Source organism: Durio zibethinus, chromosome 10 (assembly GCF_047325235.1).
Source record: "Durio zibethinus cultivar Kanyao isolate XHJ-2024 chromosome 10, ASM4732523v1, whole genome shotgun sequence".
Taxonomy (NCBI): domain Eukaryota; kingdom Viridiplantae; phylum Streptophyta; class Magnoliopsida; order Malvales; family Malvaceae; genus Durio; species Durio zibethinus.
In genome coordinates this window covers 23,757,113-23,772,135 of record NC_143171.1, presented here as the reverse complement: position 1 = coordinate 23,772,135, position 15,023 = coordinate 23,757,113, and the positions used below count along the sequence as shown (strand labels likewise).

General features: G+C 29.3%; 2 protein-coding genes across 2 annotated transcripts; both read right to left on the bottom strand.

Moving 5' to 3' along the window:
- Window positions 1-731: 731 nt before the first annotated feature.
- On the bottom strand, window positions 732-2,000 carry LOC149516552 (aquaporin NIP2-1-like). The gene is made up of 3 exons (XM_089766269.1): window positions 1,785-2,000; window positions 1,488-1,549; window positions 732-1,201 (listed from the first exon to the last, which is right to left on the bottom strand). The coding sequence occupies exons 1-3, from the start codon at window positions 1,998-2,000 to the stop codon at window positions 946-948; spliced, it is 534 nt and encodes a 177-aa protein (XP_089622395.1). The 3' UTR covers window positions 732-945.
- A 4,051-nt stretch (window positions 2,001-6,051) lies between these two features.
- Window positions 6,052-9,702, bottom strand: LOC111292291 (aquaporin NIP2-1-like). Its single transcript, XM_089767302.1, has 5 exons — window positions 9,433-9,702; window positions 9,077-9,301; window positions 7,124-7,318; window positions 6,827-6,888; window positions 6,052-6,536 (listed from the first exon to the last, which is right to left on the bottom strand). The coding sequence occupies exons 1-5, from the start codon at window positions 9,556-9,558 to the stop codon at window positions 6,281-6,283; spliced, it is 864 nt and encodes a 287-aa protein (XP_089623428.1). The 5' UTR covers window positions 9,559-9,702; the 3' UTR covers window positions 6,052-6,280.
- Between the last annotated feature and the right edge of the window lie 5,321 nt (window positions 9,703-15,023).

Genomic DNA, 15,023 nt, shown 5'->3' with positions numbered 1-15,023 from the left:
AATTTTTTGGGTCTAATTATTTATTTTTATTGTTTCCTAAGCAAAACCTTTATCAATGAAATGATTACAATGATTCAAAAATTGAAACCTAAGCTCAACCCCACTTCTATATTTGCAATGGCATCTTGTCAATCCAATTCGCTATGAGTGAAACCTAGCAACATTTTATCAACTAATCAATCACTTATAAAAGTTTTCATCGGTAAATTTAATTAGTAATGTTGTTATCAATGAAAAACATATTATTATTGACAAAAAATTTCATTGATAAAAGTCAATTTTCTGGTAGTGAACCTTTGCCAAAAAAATAAGAAATCATCAACAAAGAAAATAATTGAAAAAAATTGAAAATTAAGATCATCGGATCAGATTTTGCTATTTTTTTTGTCTAATTATTTATTTTCTTTGTTTCCTAAGCAAAAATTAGACCTATTAATCTAAAACACGACACAATGATATGATACGAATAAAATAGGAAAATAAGATATAAAGATGACACGGCTTAAAATTGTAACAATATCTATATATGGGTTAAAAAAATAAAAAATTGTAATTTATATTCTTTTATCGACACAAATTATGACATGCAATTTTCATGTAAAATATTGTATGAATACATAAATTTTAATATTTTACACAGCATAAATATTCTAATTGCCAACTATAGCAAAAACGTAATGATTTCAAGAACTAAAAGTTGTAGTTCATTGGCATACAGGGAATTTGGTTTCATGCTGTAGTAGCTGTAGCAGGCTATTCTGCTTTCTTCAGCATAATTTTATTTTCCAATCCTACTTCTATATACTATTACATACAACTATATATGTATTAAAGTTATAATACAAGAACATTTATTCAAGATATGTCCATAATCTAGTTTTCAGGGTAGAGATAAAAAGGGTGTGAGGATTGCCTTGCCCTTGATATTGAACATGGATCGATAATTCAAAGATCATTGACAGGTTCTTCGTTTGGAACCTCTCCATCTTGGCTTCTCATTCGACGAAGTTTGAATGAAAATGAACGCGGAGAGATTGCATGCACCGGCTTGTCGGTCATTCGGATCAGATCGTAAGACCATGCCCCCGTTAAGTTTCCTATCTCAGGTCCAACCACATACACCCAAATTCCCTTGTACTGAGCACTAGCAAGTGTTGGTCCTATAGTCCTTGCTGGGTTCATTGATCCACCTGATATTGGTCTGAAATATATATATGCTTAGACAACTTGTAATTAGCATTACATTTTTTTTTTGTATGTGCGCTTAAGCACATATGTTGTGGCCTAGATGCTGGTTTTTCTTTTTTTGTCATCTTTTGGAGAATCAATTTCAAGAGAATCTTCAACAAACAATTTGGACAAATGAATCTGTCCATTAATCTAAGGTTAATTGAGCATATAATATGGTTAATTGGGAATATAAAGCCAGCTAAGAAAAAGGAATCGGAAGAGTTGACTCATAAATGAAGATTTCTAAAGTTGCTTACCCAGCCAAGATTGAAGTTATGCAAACAGCAGAACCAACAGCTATGCCTGCTAGCTCTCCTACCTGTCCATATGGAAACATATAAAAACTGGAAAGGTCCAATTATACCTCAAAAACGACAAAACTTTGAGAAGAAAATGTCATGCACCATTCTACTATATAAGTGCAATATAAGTATGTTATGACATTAAATATATGTGTGTATCAATAACCGATTGATTCAATTCATTAATTCATTTGTCTTGATGATAAGAAGTCATGAACTAGAGCATCGATAATCCTTTGAGATGATTCTTACAGCTTTAGTATCAATTGTCACAGCTGACGCAATAAACATCATTGAAAATGTGACAACTATTTCCATGATTAAAGCTTGAAAATTTGACCCCGAAGGTGATGTGGTGCCAATATGTTTTATTGGATGCAATAATACACGAAGTGTGAATGATGCAGAGATTGCTCCTATTAGTTGAGCTGCAGCATAGAATGGGACCTGCAAGAAATTAAACCCCATGGGTTTCATTTATTTGTTCTTAAAAATTATTGCAATATGAATATAATTAACCATAATTGTTACCGTCTTCACAATTATTTAACTCATGCAATATTTTGACCTTCGTGCATGTTGCATTTTCCAATACTGTTTAATAAAGAAAAATAAAGGTTGAACGTGATGAAAGAACATCCATTCATAACGGATTATTTTTCAACCCTTTTTCTTTCATTTTATTGTATTTTTCATTGTTTTTAGTGCATTTGTTTTTTTAGAAAGGGAGTACTCCCCATTGCGATTTGCATTATTTTTTAATTTAACACATAATTATGCTACTCAAAAGATAAGTATGGACCGCCTAACAGAGTCTTTTAATATTTTTGAAATGAGCATATAAAAATAAATTCAAATAATTCTATATATTTTCAATATGGATATATATATTCCAATCATGTGGTTAGTTGAGTATTTAATTTTTTGTGCGTTAAAAATAACTGTTGAATATAGTTTATTCCATTATTCATGTATATTTAGTAATTGTGGTTAAGTGAAGCTTTTATTTGAGTTCAAAATTATTAATGAATGGTTAAGCGTTGCTGCAGTGAAAAAGATTTGAATTAAAAAAAATACATTTAAAAAATATGATAAAAAAGTGTGATTAAAAATTTTAAATGCTTGATAATATTATAAAAAAGTGTTATTAGTAATTGAAATATTTAAAATATATATAATATTAAATTTTTGAAATTTAAAAGAAAATTAAATAATGTTTTTATCTTAAATGTATTTTTTTTACTATAAAAACATTTTTTTTGAAGAGTTTTTTTATTTGAGTGGAAAAATTAAACCTTTAAACTGAAAAACTATTTTTTATTTTTAATATTGTGTTTAAATTAAAATAAATTTTTGAACGTAAAAATTTGTTTCAACATCAAAGCTAAAATGATTCCAATGATTTAAAAATTGAAACCTAGGCTCAACCCCACTTCTTTATTTGCAATGGCATCATGTCAAACCAAGTCAAACCTAGCAACATTTTATCAACTTTCCACGTCTCTATTTGCAATGGCATCATGTTAATCCAATTTGCTATGAGTGAAACCTAGCAATCACTTATAAAAATTTTCGTTGGTAATTTTATTAGTAATGTTGTTATCAACAAAAAACATTCTATTATTGACAAAAAATTTCATTGATAAAAGTCAATTTTTTAGTAGTGAACCTTTGCCAAAAAAATAAGAAATCATCAACAAAGAAAATAAAAGAAAAAAAATTGAAAATCAAGATAATTGGATTAGATTCTGCTAATTTTTTGGTCTAAACATTTATTTTATTGTTTCCTAGGCAAAAACTTTCTCAATGAAATTATTCCAATGATTCAAAAAATTGAAACCTAGGCTCAAACCCACTTCTATATTTGCAATGGCATCTTATCAATCCAATTTGCTATTTGTGAAACCTAGCAACATTTTATCGACTTATCGATCACTTACAAAAATTTTCATCGGAAAATTTTATTAGTAATGTTGTTGTCAATGAAAAACATATTATTATTGACAAAAAATTTCATTGATAAAAGTCAATTTTTGGTAGTGAACTTTTGCCAAAAAAATAAGAAATCATCAACAAAGAAAATAATTGAAAAAAATTGAAAATCAAGATCATTAGATCAGATTCTGCTATTTTTTTTGTCTAATTATTTTTTTTATTGTTTCCTAAGCAAAAACTCCATCAATGAAATGATTCCAATAATTCAAAAATTGAAACCTAGGCTCAACCCCACTTCTCCATTTGCTATGGCATCATGTCAATCCAATTTGCTATGAGTGAAACCTAGCAACATTTTATCGACTTATCTATCACTTATAAAAATTTTCGTTAGTAATTTTATTAGTAATGTTGTTATCAACAAAAAACATTCTATTATTGACAAAAAATTTCATTGATAAAAGTCAATTTTCTAGTAGTGAACCTTTGCCAAAAAAATAAGAAATCATCAACAAAGAAAATAACAGAAAAAAAATTGAAAATCAAGATAATTGGATTAGATTCGCTAATTTTTTGGTCTAAACATTTATTTTATTGTTTCCTAGGCAAAAACTTTCTCAATGAAATTATTCCAATGATTCAAAAATTGAAACCTAGGCTCAAACCCACTTCTATATTTGCAATGGCATCTTATCAATCCAATTTGCTGTTTGTGAAACCTAGCAACATTTTATCGACTTATCGATCACTTACAAAAATTTTCATCGGAAAATTTTATTAGTAATGTTGTTGTCAATGAAAAACATATTATTATTGACAAAAAATTTCATTGATAAAAGTCAATTTTTGGTAGTGAACTTTTGCCAAAAAAATAAGAAATCATCAACAAAGAAAATAATTGAAAAAAATTGAAAATCAAGATCATTAGATCAGATTCTGCTATTTTTTTTGTCTAATTATTTTTTTTATTGTTTCCTAAGCAAAAACTCCATCAATGAAATGATTCCAATAATTCAAAAATTGAAACCTAGGCTCAACCCCACTTCTCCATTTGCTATGGCATCATGTCAATCCAATTTGCTATGAGTGAAACCTAGCAACATTTTATCGACTTATCTATCACTTATAAAAATTTTCGTTAGTAATTTTATTAGTAATGTTGTTATCAACAAAAAACATTCTATTATTGACAAAAAATTTCATTGATAAAAGTCAATTTTCTAGTAGTGAACCTTTGCCAAAAAAATAAGAAATCATCAACAAAGAAAATAACAGAAAAAAAATTGAAAATCAAGATAATTGGATTAGATTCGCTAATTTTTTGGTCTAAACATTTATTTTATTGTTTCCTAGGCAAAAACTTTCTCAATGAAATTATTCCAATGATTCAAAAATTGAAACCTAGGCTCAAACCCACTTCTATATTTGCAATGGCATCTTATCAATCCAATTGGCTATTTGTGAAACCTAGCAACATTTTATCGACTTATCTATCACTTACAAAAATTTTCATCGAAAAATTTTATTAGTAATGTTGTTGTCAATGAAAAACATATTATTATTGACAAAAAATTTCATTGATAAAAGTCAATTTTTGGTAGTGAACTTTTGCAAAAAAAATAAGAAATCATCAACAAAGAAAATAATTGAAAAAAATTGAAAATCAAGATCATTAGATCAGATTCTGCTATTTTTTTTGTCTAATTATTTTTTTTATTGTTTCCTAAGCAAAAACTCCATCAATGAAATGATTCCAATAATTCAAAAATTGAAACCTAGGCTCAACCCCACTTCTCCATTTGCTATGGCATCATGTCAATCCAATTTGCTATGAGTGAAACCTAGCAACATTTTATCAACTTATCGATCACTTATAAAAATTTTCGTTGGTAAATTTTATTAGTAATGTTGTTATCAACGGAAAACATATTATTATTGACAAAAAATTTCATTTATAAAAGTCAAATTTCTGGTAGTGAACCTTTGCCAAAAAAATAAGAAATCATCAACAAAGAAAATAATAGAAAAATTTTGAAAATCAAGATCATTGGATCAGATTCTGCTATTTTTTTGTCTAATTATTTTTTTTTATTGTTTCCTAAGCAAAAACTCCATCAATGAAATGATTCCAATAATTCAAAAATTGAAACCTAGGCTCAACCCCACTTCTCTATTTGCTATGGCATCATGTCAATCCAATTTGCTATGAGTGAAACCTAGCAACATTTTATCAACTTATCGATCACTTATAAAAATTTTCGTTGGTAAATTTTATTAGTAATGTTGTTATCAATGGAAAACATATTATTATTGACAAAAAATTTCATTTATAAAAGTCAAATTTCTGGTAGTGAACCTTTGCCAAAAAAATAAGAAATCATAACAATATCTATATATGAGTTAAAAAAATAAAAATTGTATTTTATATTATTTTGTCGACATAAATTATAACATTCAATTTTCATGTAAAACATTGTACGAATAGATGAATTTTAATATTTTACACAGCACAAATATTCTAATTGCCAACTATAGCAAAAACGTAATGATTTCAGGAACTAAAAGTTGTAGTTCATTGGCATATAGGGAATTTGGTTTCATGCTGTAGTAGCTGTAGCAGGCTATTCTGCTTTCTTCAGCATAATTTTATTTTCCAATCCTACTTCTATATACTATTACATACAACTATATATGTATTAAACTTATAATACATGAACATTTATTTAAGATATGTCCACAATCTAGTTTTCAGGGTAGAGATAAAAAGGGTGTGAGGATTGCCTTGCCCTTAATATTGAACATGGATCGATAATTCAAAGATCATTGACGGGTTCTTCGTTTGGAACCTCTCCATCTTGGCTTCTCATTCGACGAAGTTTGAATGAAAATGAACGCGGAGAGATTGCATGCACCGGCTTGTCGGTCATATGGATCAGATCGTAAGACCATGCCCCCGTCAAGGTTCCTATCACAGGTCCAACCACATACACCCAAATTCCCTTGTACTGAGCACTAGCAAGTGCTGGTCCTATGGTCCTTGCTGGGTTCATTGATCCACCTGATATTGGTCTGAAATATATATATGCTTAGACAACTTGTAATTAGCATTACATTTTATTTTTTTTTGTATGTGCGCTTAAGCACATATGTTGTGGCCTAGATGCTGGTTTTTCTTTTTTTGTCATCTTTTGGAGAATCAATTTCAAGAGAATCTTCAACAAACAATTTGGACAAATGAATCTGTCCGTTAATCTAAGGTTAATTGAGCATATAATATGGTTAATTGGGCATATAAAGCCAGCTAAGAAAAAGGAATCAGAAGAGTTGACTCATAAATGAAGATTTCTAAAGTTGCTTACCCAGCCAAGATTGAAGTTATGCAAACAGCAGAACCAACAGCTATGCCTGCTAGCTCTCCTACCTGTCCATATGGAAACATATAAAAACTGGAAAGATCCAATTATACCTCTAAAAGTACAAAACTTTGAGAAGAAAATGTCATGCACCATTCTACTATATAAGTACAATATAAGTATGTTATGACATTAAATATATGTGTGTATCAATAACTGATTGATTCAATTGATTAATTCATTTGTCTTGATGGTAAGAAGTCATGAACTAGAGCATCGATAATCCTTTGAGATGATTCTTACAGCTTTAGTATCAATTGTCACAGCTGACGCAATAAACATCATTGAAAATGTGACAACTATTTCCATGATTAAAGCTTGAAAATTTGACCCCGAAGGTGATGTGGTGCCAATATGTTTTATTGGATGCAATAATACACGAAGTGTGAATGATGCAGAGATTGCTCCTATTAGTTGAGCTGCAGCATAGAATGGGACCTGCAAGAAATTAAAACCCCATGGGTTTCATTTATTTGTTCTTAAAAATTATTGCAATTTGAATATAATTAACCATAATTGTTACTGTCTTCACAATTATTTAACTCATGCAATATTTTGACCTTCGTGCATGTTGCATTTTCCAATACTGTTTAATAAAGAAAAATAAAGGTTGAACGTGATGAAAGAACATCCATTCATAACGGGTTATTGTTCATCCCTTTTTCTTTCATTTTATTGTATTTTTCATTGTTTTTAGTGCTTCTTTTTTTTTTTAGAAAGGGAGTACTCCCCATTGCGATTTGCATTATTTTTTAATTTAGCACATAATTATGCTACTCAAGAGATAAGTATGGACCGCCCAGCAGAGTCTTTTAATATTTTTGAAATAAGCATATAAAAATAAATTCAAATAATTCTATATATTTTCAATATGGATATATATATTCCAATCATGTGGTTAGTTGAGTATTTAGTTTTTTGTGCGTTAAAAATAAATGTTGAATATAGTTTATTTGGCCATGAATTATTCCATTATTCATGTATATTTACTAATTGTGGTTAAGTGAGGCTTTTATTTGAGTTCAAAATTATTGATGAATGGTTAAGCGTCGCTGCAACGAAAAAGATTTGAATTAAAAAAAATACATTTAAAAAATATGATAAAACAAGTGTGATTAGAAATTTTAAATGCTTGATAATATTATAAAAAAGTGTTATTAGTAATTGAAATATTTAAAATATATAAAATATTAAATTTTTGAAATTTAAAAGATAATTAAATAATGTTTTTATCTTAAATGTATTTTTTTTACTATAAAAACATTTTTTTTACTATAAAAACATTTTTTTGAAGAGTTTTTTTATTTGAGTTGAAAAATTAAACTTTTAAACTGAAAAACTATTTTTTATTTTTAATATTGTGTTTAAATTAAAATAAATTTTTGAACATAGAGAAGTGGGGCCTAGGTTTCAATTTTTGAATCATTGGAATCATTTTAGCTTTGATGTTGAAATAAATTTTTGAACGTAAAAATTTATTTCAACATCAAAGCTAAAATGATTCCAATGATTCAAAAATTGAAACCTAGGCTCAACCCCACTTCTCTATTTGCAATGGCATCATGTCAAACCTAGCAACATTTTATCAACTTTCCACTTCTCTATTTGCAATGGCATCATGTTAATCCAATTTGCTATGAGTGAAACCTAGCAACATTTTATTGACTTATCTATCACTTATAAAAATTTTCGTTGGTAAATTTTATTAGTAATGTTGTTATCAACGAAAAACATTCTATTATTGACAAAAAATTTCACTGATAAAAGTCAATTTTCTAGTAGTTAACCTTTGCCAAAAAAATAAGAAATCATCAACAAAGAAAATAATAGAAAAAATTTGAAAATCAAGATCATTGGATCAGATTCTGCTATTTTTTTTGTCTAATTATTTATTTTTATTGTTTCCTAAGCAAACATTAGATCTGATAATCTAGAATACGACACAATGACATGATACGAATATAATACGAAAATACAAGGATGACCGGGTTTAAAATTGCAGCAATAACTATATATAGGTTTAAAAAAATAAAAAATTATATTTTATATTTTTGTATCGATACAAATTATGACACACAATTTTCATATAAAACATGGTATGAATACATGAATTTTAATATTTAACATAATAGAAATACATGAATCGCCCGGTATAACAAAGTAGTGATTTCAAGAACTAAAAGGAAAATAATGTACCTGTTTCCATGGAAAATGTCTGACAGATGCAAATGCTAGAGTAACAGCTGGGTTCATGTGTGCACCAGAGATATGGCCAACTGCATAGATCATTACAGTGACAATAAGCCCACCAGCAATTGAAGCTCCAAGCCTTGAGATTTTGTTTTCATCAGTGGAACTAATGGCAGCTGATCCACATGTCACAAACACTAGCAAGTAGGTTGCTATGATCTCTCCAAACACCTGTAACATATGTACATATAAAATTTTATCAGACAATTAATGTTGTTTATACAAAAGGAAAAGCTATAGTTTTATTTAAGATGTTGTTTTGACAGGGTCGGAAGTTGAGATACATGCAAAACTGTTTTTACCTTTCTTGGAAAATCAGGAGGGTAGTATTTTTGAAATGATTTGCAAACAAAACTAATGCCAGGCTCTTGGGGTGTTGGATTGTAATCGAATGGGGCAAGCTTTTTTTGATGATCTATTGTAGCCATTGTTGAAGGACTGAGAAATTGAAGGATGGAAGGGAAAGAGTGAGGTTAATTCAAGAGAAATACCAACTCAATCTCAATGTTCAAATTGCATTCTTTTATAATTTTTGTGGCCAAAGATATCTAATTTGCCTGTTGGGTTAAAAGCATTAGATAAAATTTGAATTTTAATTTAATTGGTTCATACAGTTATCTTTAAGAATGAACATCCAATAAGTTTAGAATTCAAATTTCAATATCTACAATTAACTTCAATCTTATTAGATTGTGACTTTTTTATAAAAAAAAAAAAAAATTACCTATTGCCCGTGGTTCTATTAATGGTTAAGGGTCCATATTAACATACTATAGCCAGATTTACATTAAAACAAGATAGCCAAATTGGACAATGCCTACTTTCCACTACATAGATTTCACTTTTAACTTTTTTTTATTTATATGGCAATAAGATGTTAAGTTATTAACAGGTATGATCAGAAGGCTGCAGGGATCTATCTTTCATCTTTCTTGACTTCCTGCAGACAGGTTCATTGTGAAGATATTTATCAAGAGTAATAAAGAAATGTTTGCAGGAAAAGTTGGGGGCTAAATTATAACATTTTTTCCGTTCTATAAAAAAAAATCAATCTGCTATAAATTCGTAAATGATAAGCTATATCTGTTTCCGAAGTAATATTAACAAGCAGTTATAAGTGTTGTTTAAAGTGATAATCATAAAACGAATTTTAATATAATTTTAAAGCACAAAATATATTTAATTTTTTATTAATCAAATGAATCTCTTTGATTTTTATATAAGTTTGAACTATGATCACTTAAATTAAAAGTGTAACATTTTACAAATAGATCATAAGACTGTTGATTTTTTGTTGTATTATTATAATAAAAAATAAAATTCAAAAGTATAAAATACAAAGAAGAAAAAAAAGAAAAAGAAAACTTATAAATATATTATTATTATTATTATTATTATTATTATTATTATTATTATTATTTCATTTTCTTTCCTTTTCTTTTGGTTGGGGTTTGAACAAGGAAACTAAATTTGGGGTTGACTAAAAACAGGGGGTCAATCGATTTGCATAATAAGGGGACTTTTAATATGGAATCAAATTAATCAGACAGACGATCAGACTTATCCCAAATATCACGGTGGATAAAATCCAATTTTCAGGATTCAAGCCTGAATTGGTTCTATCGCATCCCTAAAATTCCTATTGGGGAGTGCCTATAAATTAGACAATGTTCATTTCAATAGGACACGGTTAATTTTTGAGAGAAAAAGCTCTGTGTTAAAATTTTAAAAAATCTTTTGGTGGTCTGTTTCTGAGATGTTGGTGTTGGAAGTTTAGGATTCGAGGTTCTGGTAATTGTGAGAGGTTTGGATTTCTTATTTCTACTCAGGAGTGTTGGGATTAAGATTTTGGATTTCTGGATTAAAGCTTAAATTTATGGAAAAATCTAGGATTTTTTGAAAATATTTGGAAAAAATGGGTTTTTTAAGTTGAATGTTTGAATTTTTCAATGACTTTTCGAATAGACTTTGAATTTTTTTTGATGGGATTCTAGGGAGATTTTTTAGAAACCGTTGGGGTTTTTAGTTTCTGATTGAATTTTTTGCGTCTTTTAGAGAAAAAGGCAAAACGTCTGAAGCTAGAGAGAGAGGAGACTAGGGTTTTTGAAAAAAGAGTAAAGGACTTTGCTTTTATATCATCCCTACATGACGTTGTTTCTGAATGCCCAAATCCGCATGTAAAATGAATAGGATCCGTGCGCCACCCGTGGTTCAACCCAACCCAATCGCAGGTTTTCCTTTTTTCTATTTTAATTTTAATTTTTTATTTTAGTTTTTATCTATTTTATATTTTTGAATTTTTATATTTTGAATTTTTTGTTATTTTATTTTACAAGTTTTTATTATTTATTTATTTTTATTGAGTAATTTATTATTTACTGAATATTGTATTAAAATTATTTTTCTAAAAACATTAAAAAAATCTTTTCAAAAAAATTTATAAATCCTACCAAACTATTGAAAATTTTTTATGAATTTAAATTTTATGGAATCCAGCAAACTATTAAAAAATTTAATAAAAAATTTTAAAAAATAAAAAAATAATTTTATCTTACCAAATTATTAGAGGATTGCTTCCTAAATTAAGTCTTAATGAACTATTGGAAGATTTAATGAACTTTTTTAAAAGAATAAAATTTTTATAAATATTTTTAAATAAAATATCACTAAACTATTAGGAGATCTACTTCAAAGTAAATCCTACCAAACTACTGGAGGACTTTACTAATTTTTTTGAATAAAATATATTAATAAAACCGATGATAAAACCTCTTCAGAGTGAGACACTAGTCTCCATGAATACTCTTGAGGTGAAAAAATTATCTTAAATTGCTACCAAACTATTAGGGATAATTTTAAGATTAATTTCAATACTAAATATTTTGGTAAAATATGAAACTTTTTAAGACTTAAATAATTTGAAATCAAACCGGTACCATCCTTTGGATTAGCATCATAGGAGTGCTATTATTTTTTCCATGCATAATCGTACTCTTAAACTTAAAATATGATTTCATATATCAGAATATACTATTTAAAGATACTTAAGTCAATATTAGGACTACTATTTAAATGAGATAGATTCGATCATGTGACAATCACACCTAAACAAAAAAGATTGGTAGCAACTCTTTTATTTGATATCTAGTGGTAGGTCCACAGATTTATACATTATGACACTTACAAATATAAAAACCTTTGCGAATCTTGAATCTTTGCTATTATTTTTGCAAAACTTGAAACATTGGGATCTTTAAACTTCTATTATGGAACCTTACAAATCTTTGAATTTTCAAATTGTGAGTATTTGAATTTCAAGTTGAGATTTTGAATTTTATTTTTTTAACTCGCAGTTCAATCCAGGTCACTCATTTTTAATTTTGGCTCAGTCTAGATCATTTTATTTTTTGAGGCCACAATTTAATCCTAGTCACCTAGTTTCGATCTCGACTTGCTCAAAATCATTTTATTTTTTAAACCTGCGATTCAATCCCAATCACTCATTTCAATCTTAGCTTAGTCCAAATCATTTTATTTTTTAAACCTATAATTTAATCTCAGTCACTCATCTCGACCTTGGCACAACCCATATCATTTTATTTTTCAGACTTGCGATTCAATCATGGTAACTCGTTTCAATCTCAGCTCGATCCAAATCATTTTATTTTTCTGACCTGCGATTCAATTTCGATCATTCATTTTGATCTCTACTCAGTCCAGATCATTTTATCTTTTAAAGTTGCAGTTTAATCCCAGTCACGTAGTTTCGATCTTGACTTAGTCCAGATCATTTTATTTTTTGAACTCGCTATTTAATCCCTGTCACCTATTTTGATCTCAACTCAATTCAAATCATTTTATTTTTCTGACCTACAATTCAATCCCAGTCACTCATTTCGATCTCAGCTTACTCTAAATCATTTTATTTTTCAAACGTACAGTTCAATCCCAATTGCTCAGTTATGATCTCGGTTAGGTCCAGATCATTTTATTTTTTTTGACTTGTGATTTAGCCCCGGTTACCTATTCTAATCTCAACTCAATCTAGATCATTTTAATTTCTTGTTTCATAATTTGTAGACACCCAATCAGGTCCGGGCCCGGATCAATTGGGCCTGACCCGGATCAATTGGGCCTGACCCAGATCATTTGGGCCTGCCCCAAATGGGCAAGGCCCAATTGAATTTTTACCCGTATTTTTTATTTTTATTTTATTTTATTTTTTTTCTCTCTTGTGTATTTTATTATTTATTATTATGTATTAATATATGTATATATATATATTTTTTTTTTTTTCATTAGAATAGATTTATATGTATATAGTTATATATTTATTATTATTATATTATTATTCTTATCTTTTTTTTTTAATTATCTGTTCTGATTTTTTCTGATTTTCAGATATTATTTGAAAATTTTTTATCTTTTGATTTATCTTTCCAATTATCTAGATTTTTTTTTTTTAATTTTATTTTAATTTTTATTTTGGAGGGCTAGGATTCAAAGTTGAAGACTCCCACTCTGAAGGGGAATTCAATCAGAAGAGTCCAATTGGATTCAAAGACTGAATTCCCGTCCAAAGAGGAATTGGGATTGATCAGAAACTCCTGATCAATCCCTATAAAAGGGACCCCCCTGGAACAGTCAAGAACACACAGAAAACAGAAGCAAAAGCTACTGATTGAGAGAATAGGGGTGTTTAGAGAGCTAAGGAAAAGTTTAGGAGTGTTCTGGCAGTGAGAAAAATTTTTTAGAAAAATTTGGCGAAAAAATTTTCTGGAAATTTCTGGGAAATTTCCAGATTCCGGCGAAAATTCCGGCGACTTTTGAATTTTCCGGCGACAATTCCGACGAACTTTGAAGTTTCCGGCGACAGACCCAGTTTCCGGCAGAGAATCCCAGAAACCGGCGACCATCCGGCCAACTTCCGGCCAATTTCCGGCGAAATTCCCAGATTCCGACGAAATTTCCAGAATCCGGTACCGGCGTTCTTCAAATTCTAGAGAGAAGGCAGAGAAGAAGGGAAGAAGAGAGAGAGAGGGGAGGAACGGTCTGCTGAAAAACGGAGGAAGGTGCCTTTTATACCCTCCCAAAACGACGTCGTTTTGGCTTTAAGTTAATAAGAGGATCCGCGCGTTTTGCCGAACCCGACCCGACCCGAAGCGTCGACCCGCTTTCTGACCCGCGCGTTTCAGCCCCTCCGAGCCGAGCCGAGCCGCACCAAGCCGAGCCGCGATCCGAGCCGCTCCAGGTTTTTTTTTTTTTTTTTTTTTTTTTTGAATTTTTTGAATTTTTTGACTTTGATTTTGATCTTGATTTTTTTTCTTTTTTCTTTAATTAATCCGACGACGGAGCCTCTACAAGTAAAAACAGTAGTTTTCTTGCATACTCCTGAGGTGAGGGAATTTTCTCAATTTTCTGCTAAAAGTATTAGAGTCAATTGAGAATAATTTCCGATAATTAATTACTTGGCTGATTTTGATTTTTTTTTTCTTTAATTAATCCGACGACGGAGCCTCTGCAAGTGAAACAGTAGTTTTTCTTGCATACTCCTGAGGTGAGGGAATTTTCTCAATTTTCTGCTAAAAGTATTAGAGTCAATTGAGAATAATTTTCGATAATTAATTAATTAGTTGATCTTGATTTTTCTTTAAATAATCCGACGACGGAGCCTCTGTAAGTGAAACAGTAGTTTTCTTGCATACTCCTGAGGTGAGGGAATTTTCTCAATTTTCTGCTAAAAGTATTAGAGTCAATTGAGAATAATTTCCAACAACTAACTACTTGGTAAAATTTTAAGGCTTTTGGATAACACAAATTCAAGCTGGTACCATCTTTTGATGGGCGTTGTGAGGGTGCTATAACCTTCCTCACACGTAACCGAACTCCCGAA

Bases quoted from the DNA above. Each gene is read 5' to 3' on its own strand.
- LOC149516552 (XM_089766269.1), bottom strand. From the start codon at position 2,000: ATGGGGTTTAATTTCTTGCAGGTCCCATTCTATGCTGCAGCTCAACTA. The intron at 1,550-1,784 runs GTAAGAATCATC...CCATATGGACAG, and splicing joins TGACAATTGATACTAAAGCT to GTAGGAGAGCTAGCAGGCAT. The intron at 1,202-1,487 runs GTAAGCAACTTT...TATATATTTCAG, and splicing joins ATAACTTCAATCTTGGCTGG to ACCAATATCAGGTGGATCAA.
- LOC111292291 (XM_089767302.1), bottom strand. From the start codon at position 9,558: ATGGCTACAATAGATCATCAAAAAAAGCTTGCCCCATTCGATTACAAT. The intron at 6,889-7,123 runs GTAAGAATCATC...CCATATGGACAG, and splicing joins TGACAATTGATACTAAAGCT to GTAGGAGAGCTAGCAGGCAT. The intron at 6,537-6,826 runs GTAAGCAACTTT...TATATATTTCAG, and splicing joins ATAACTTCAATCTTGGCTGG to ACCAATATCAGGTGGATCAA.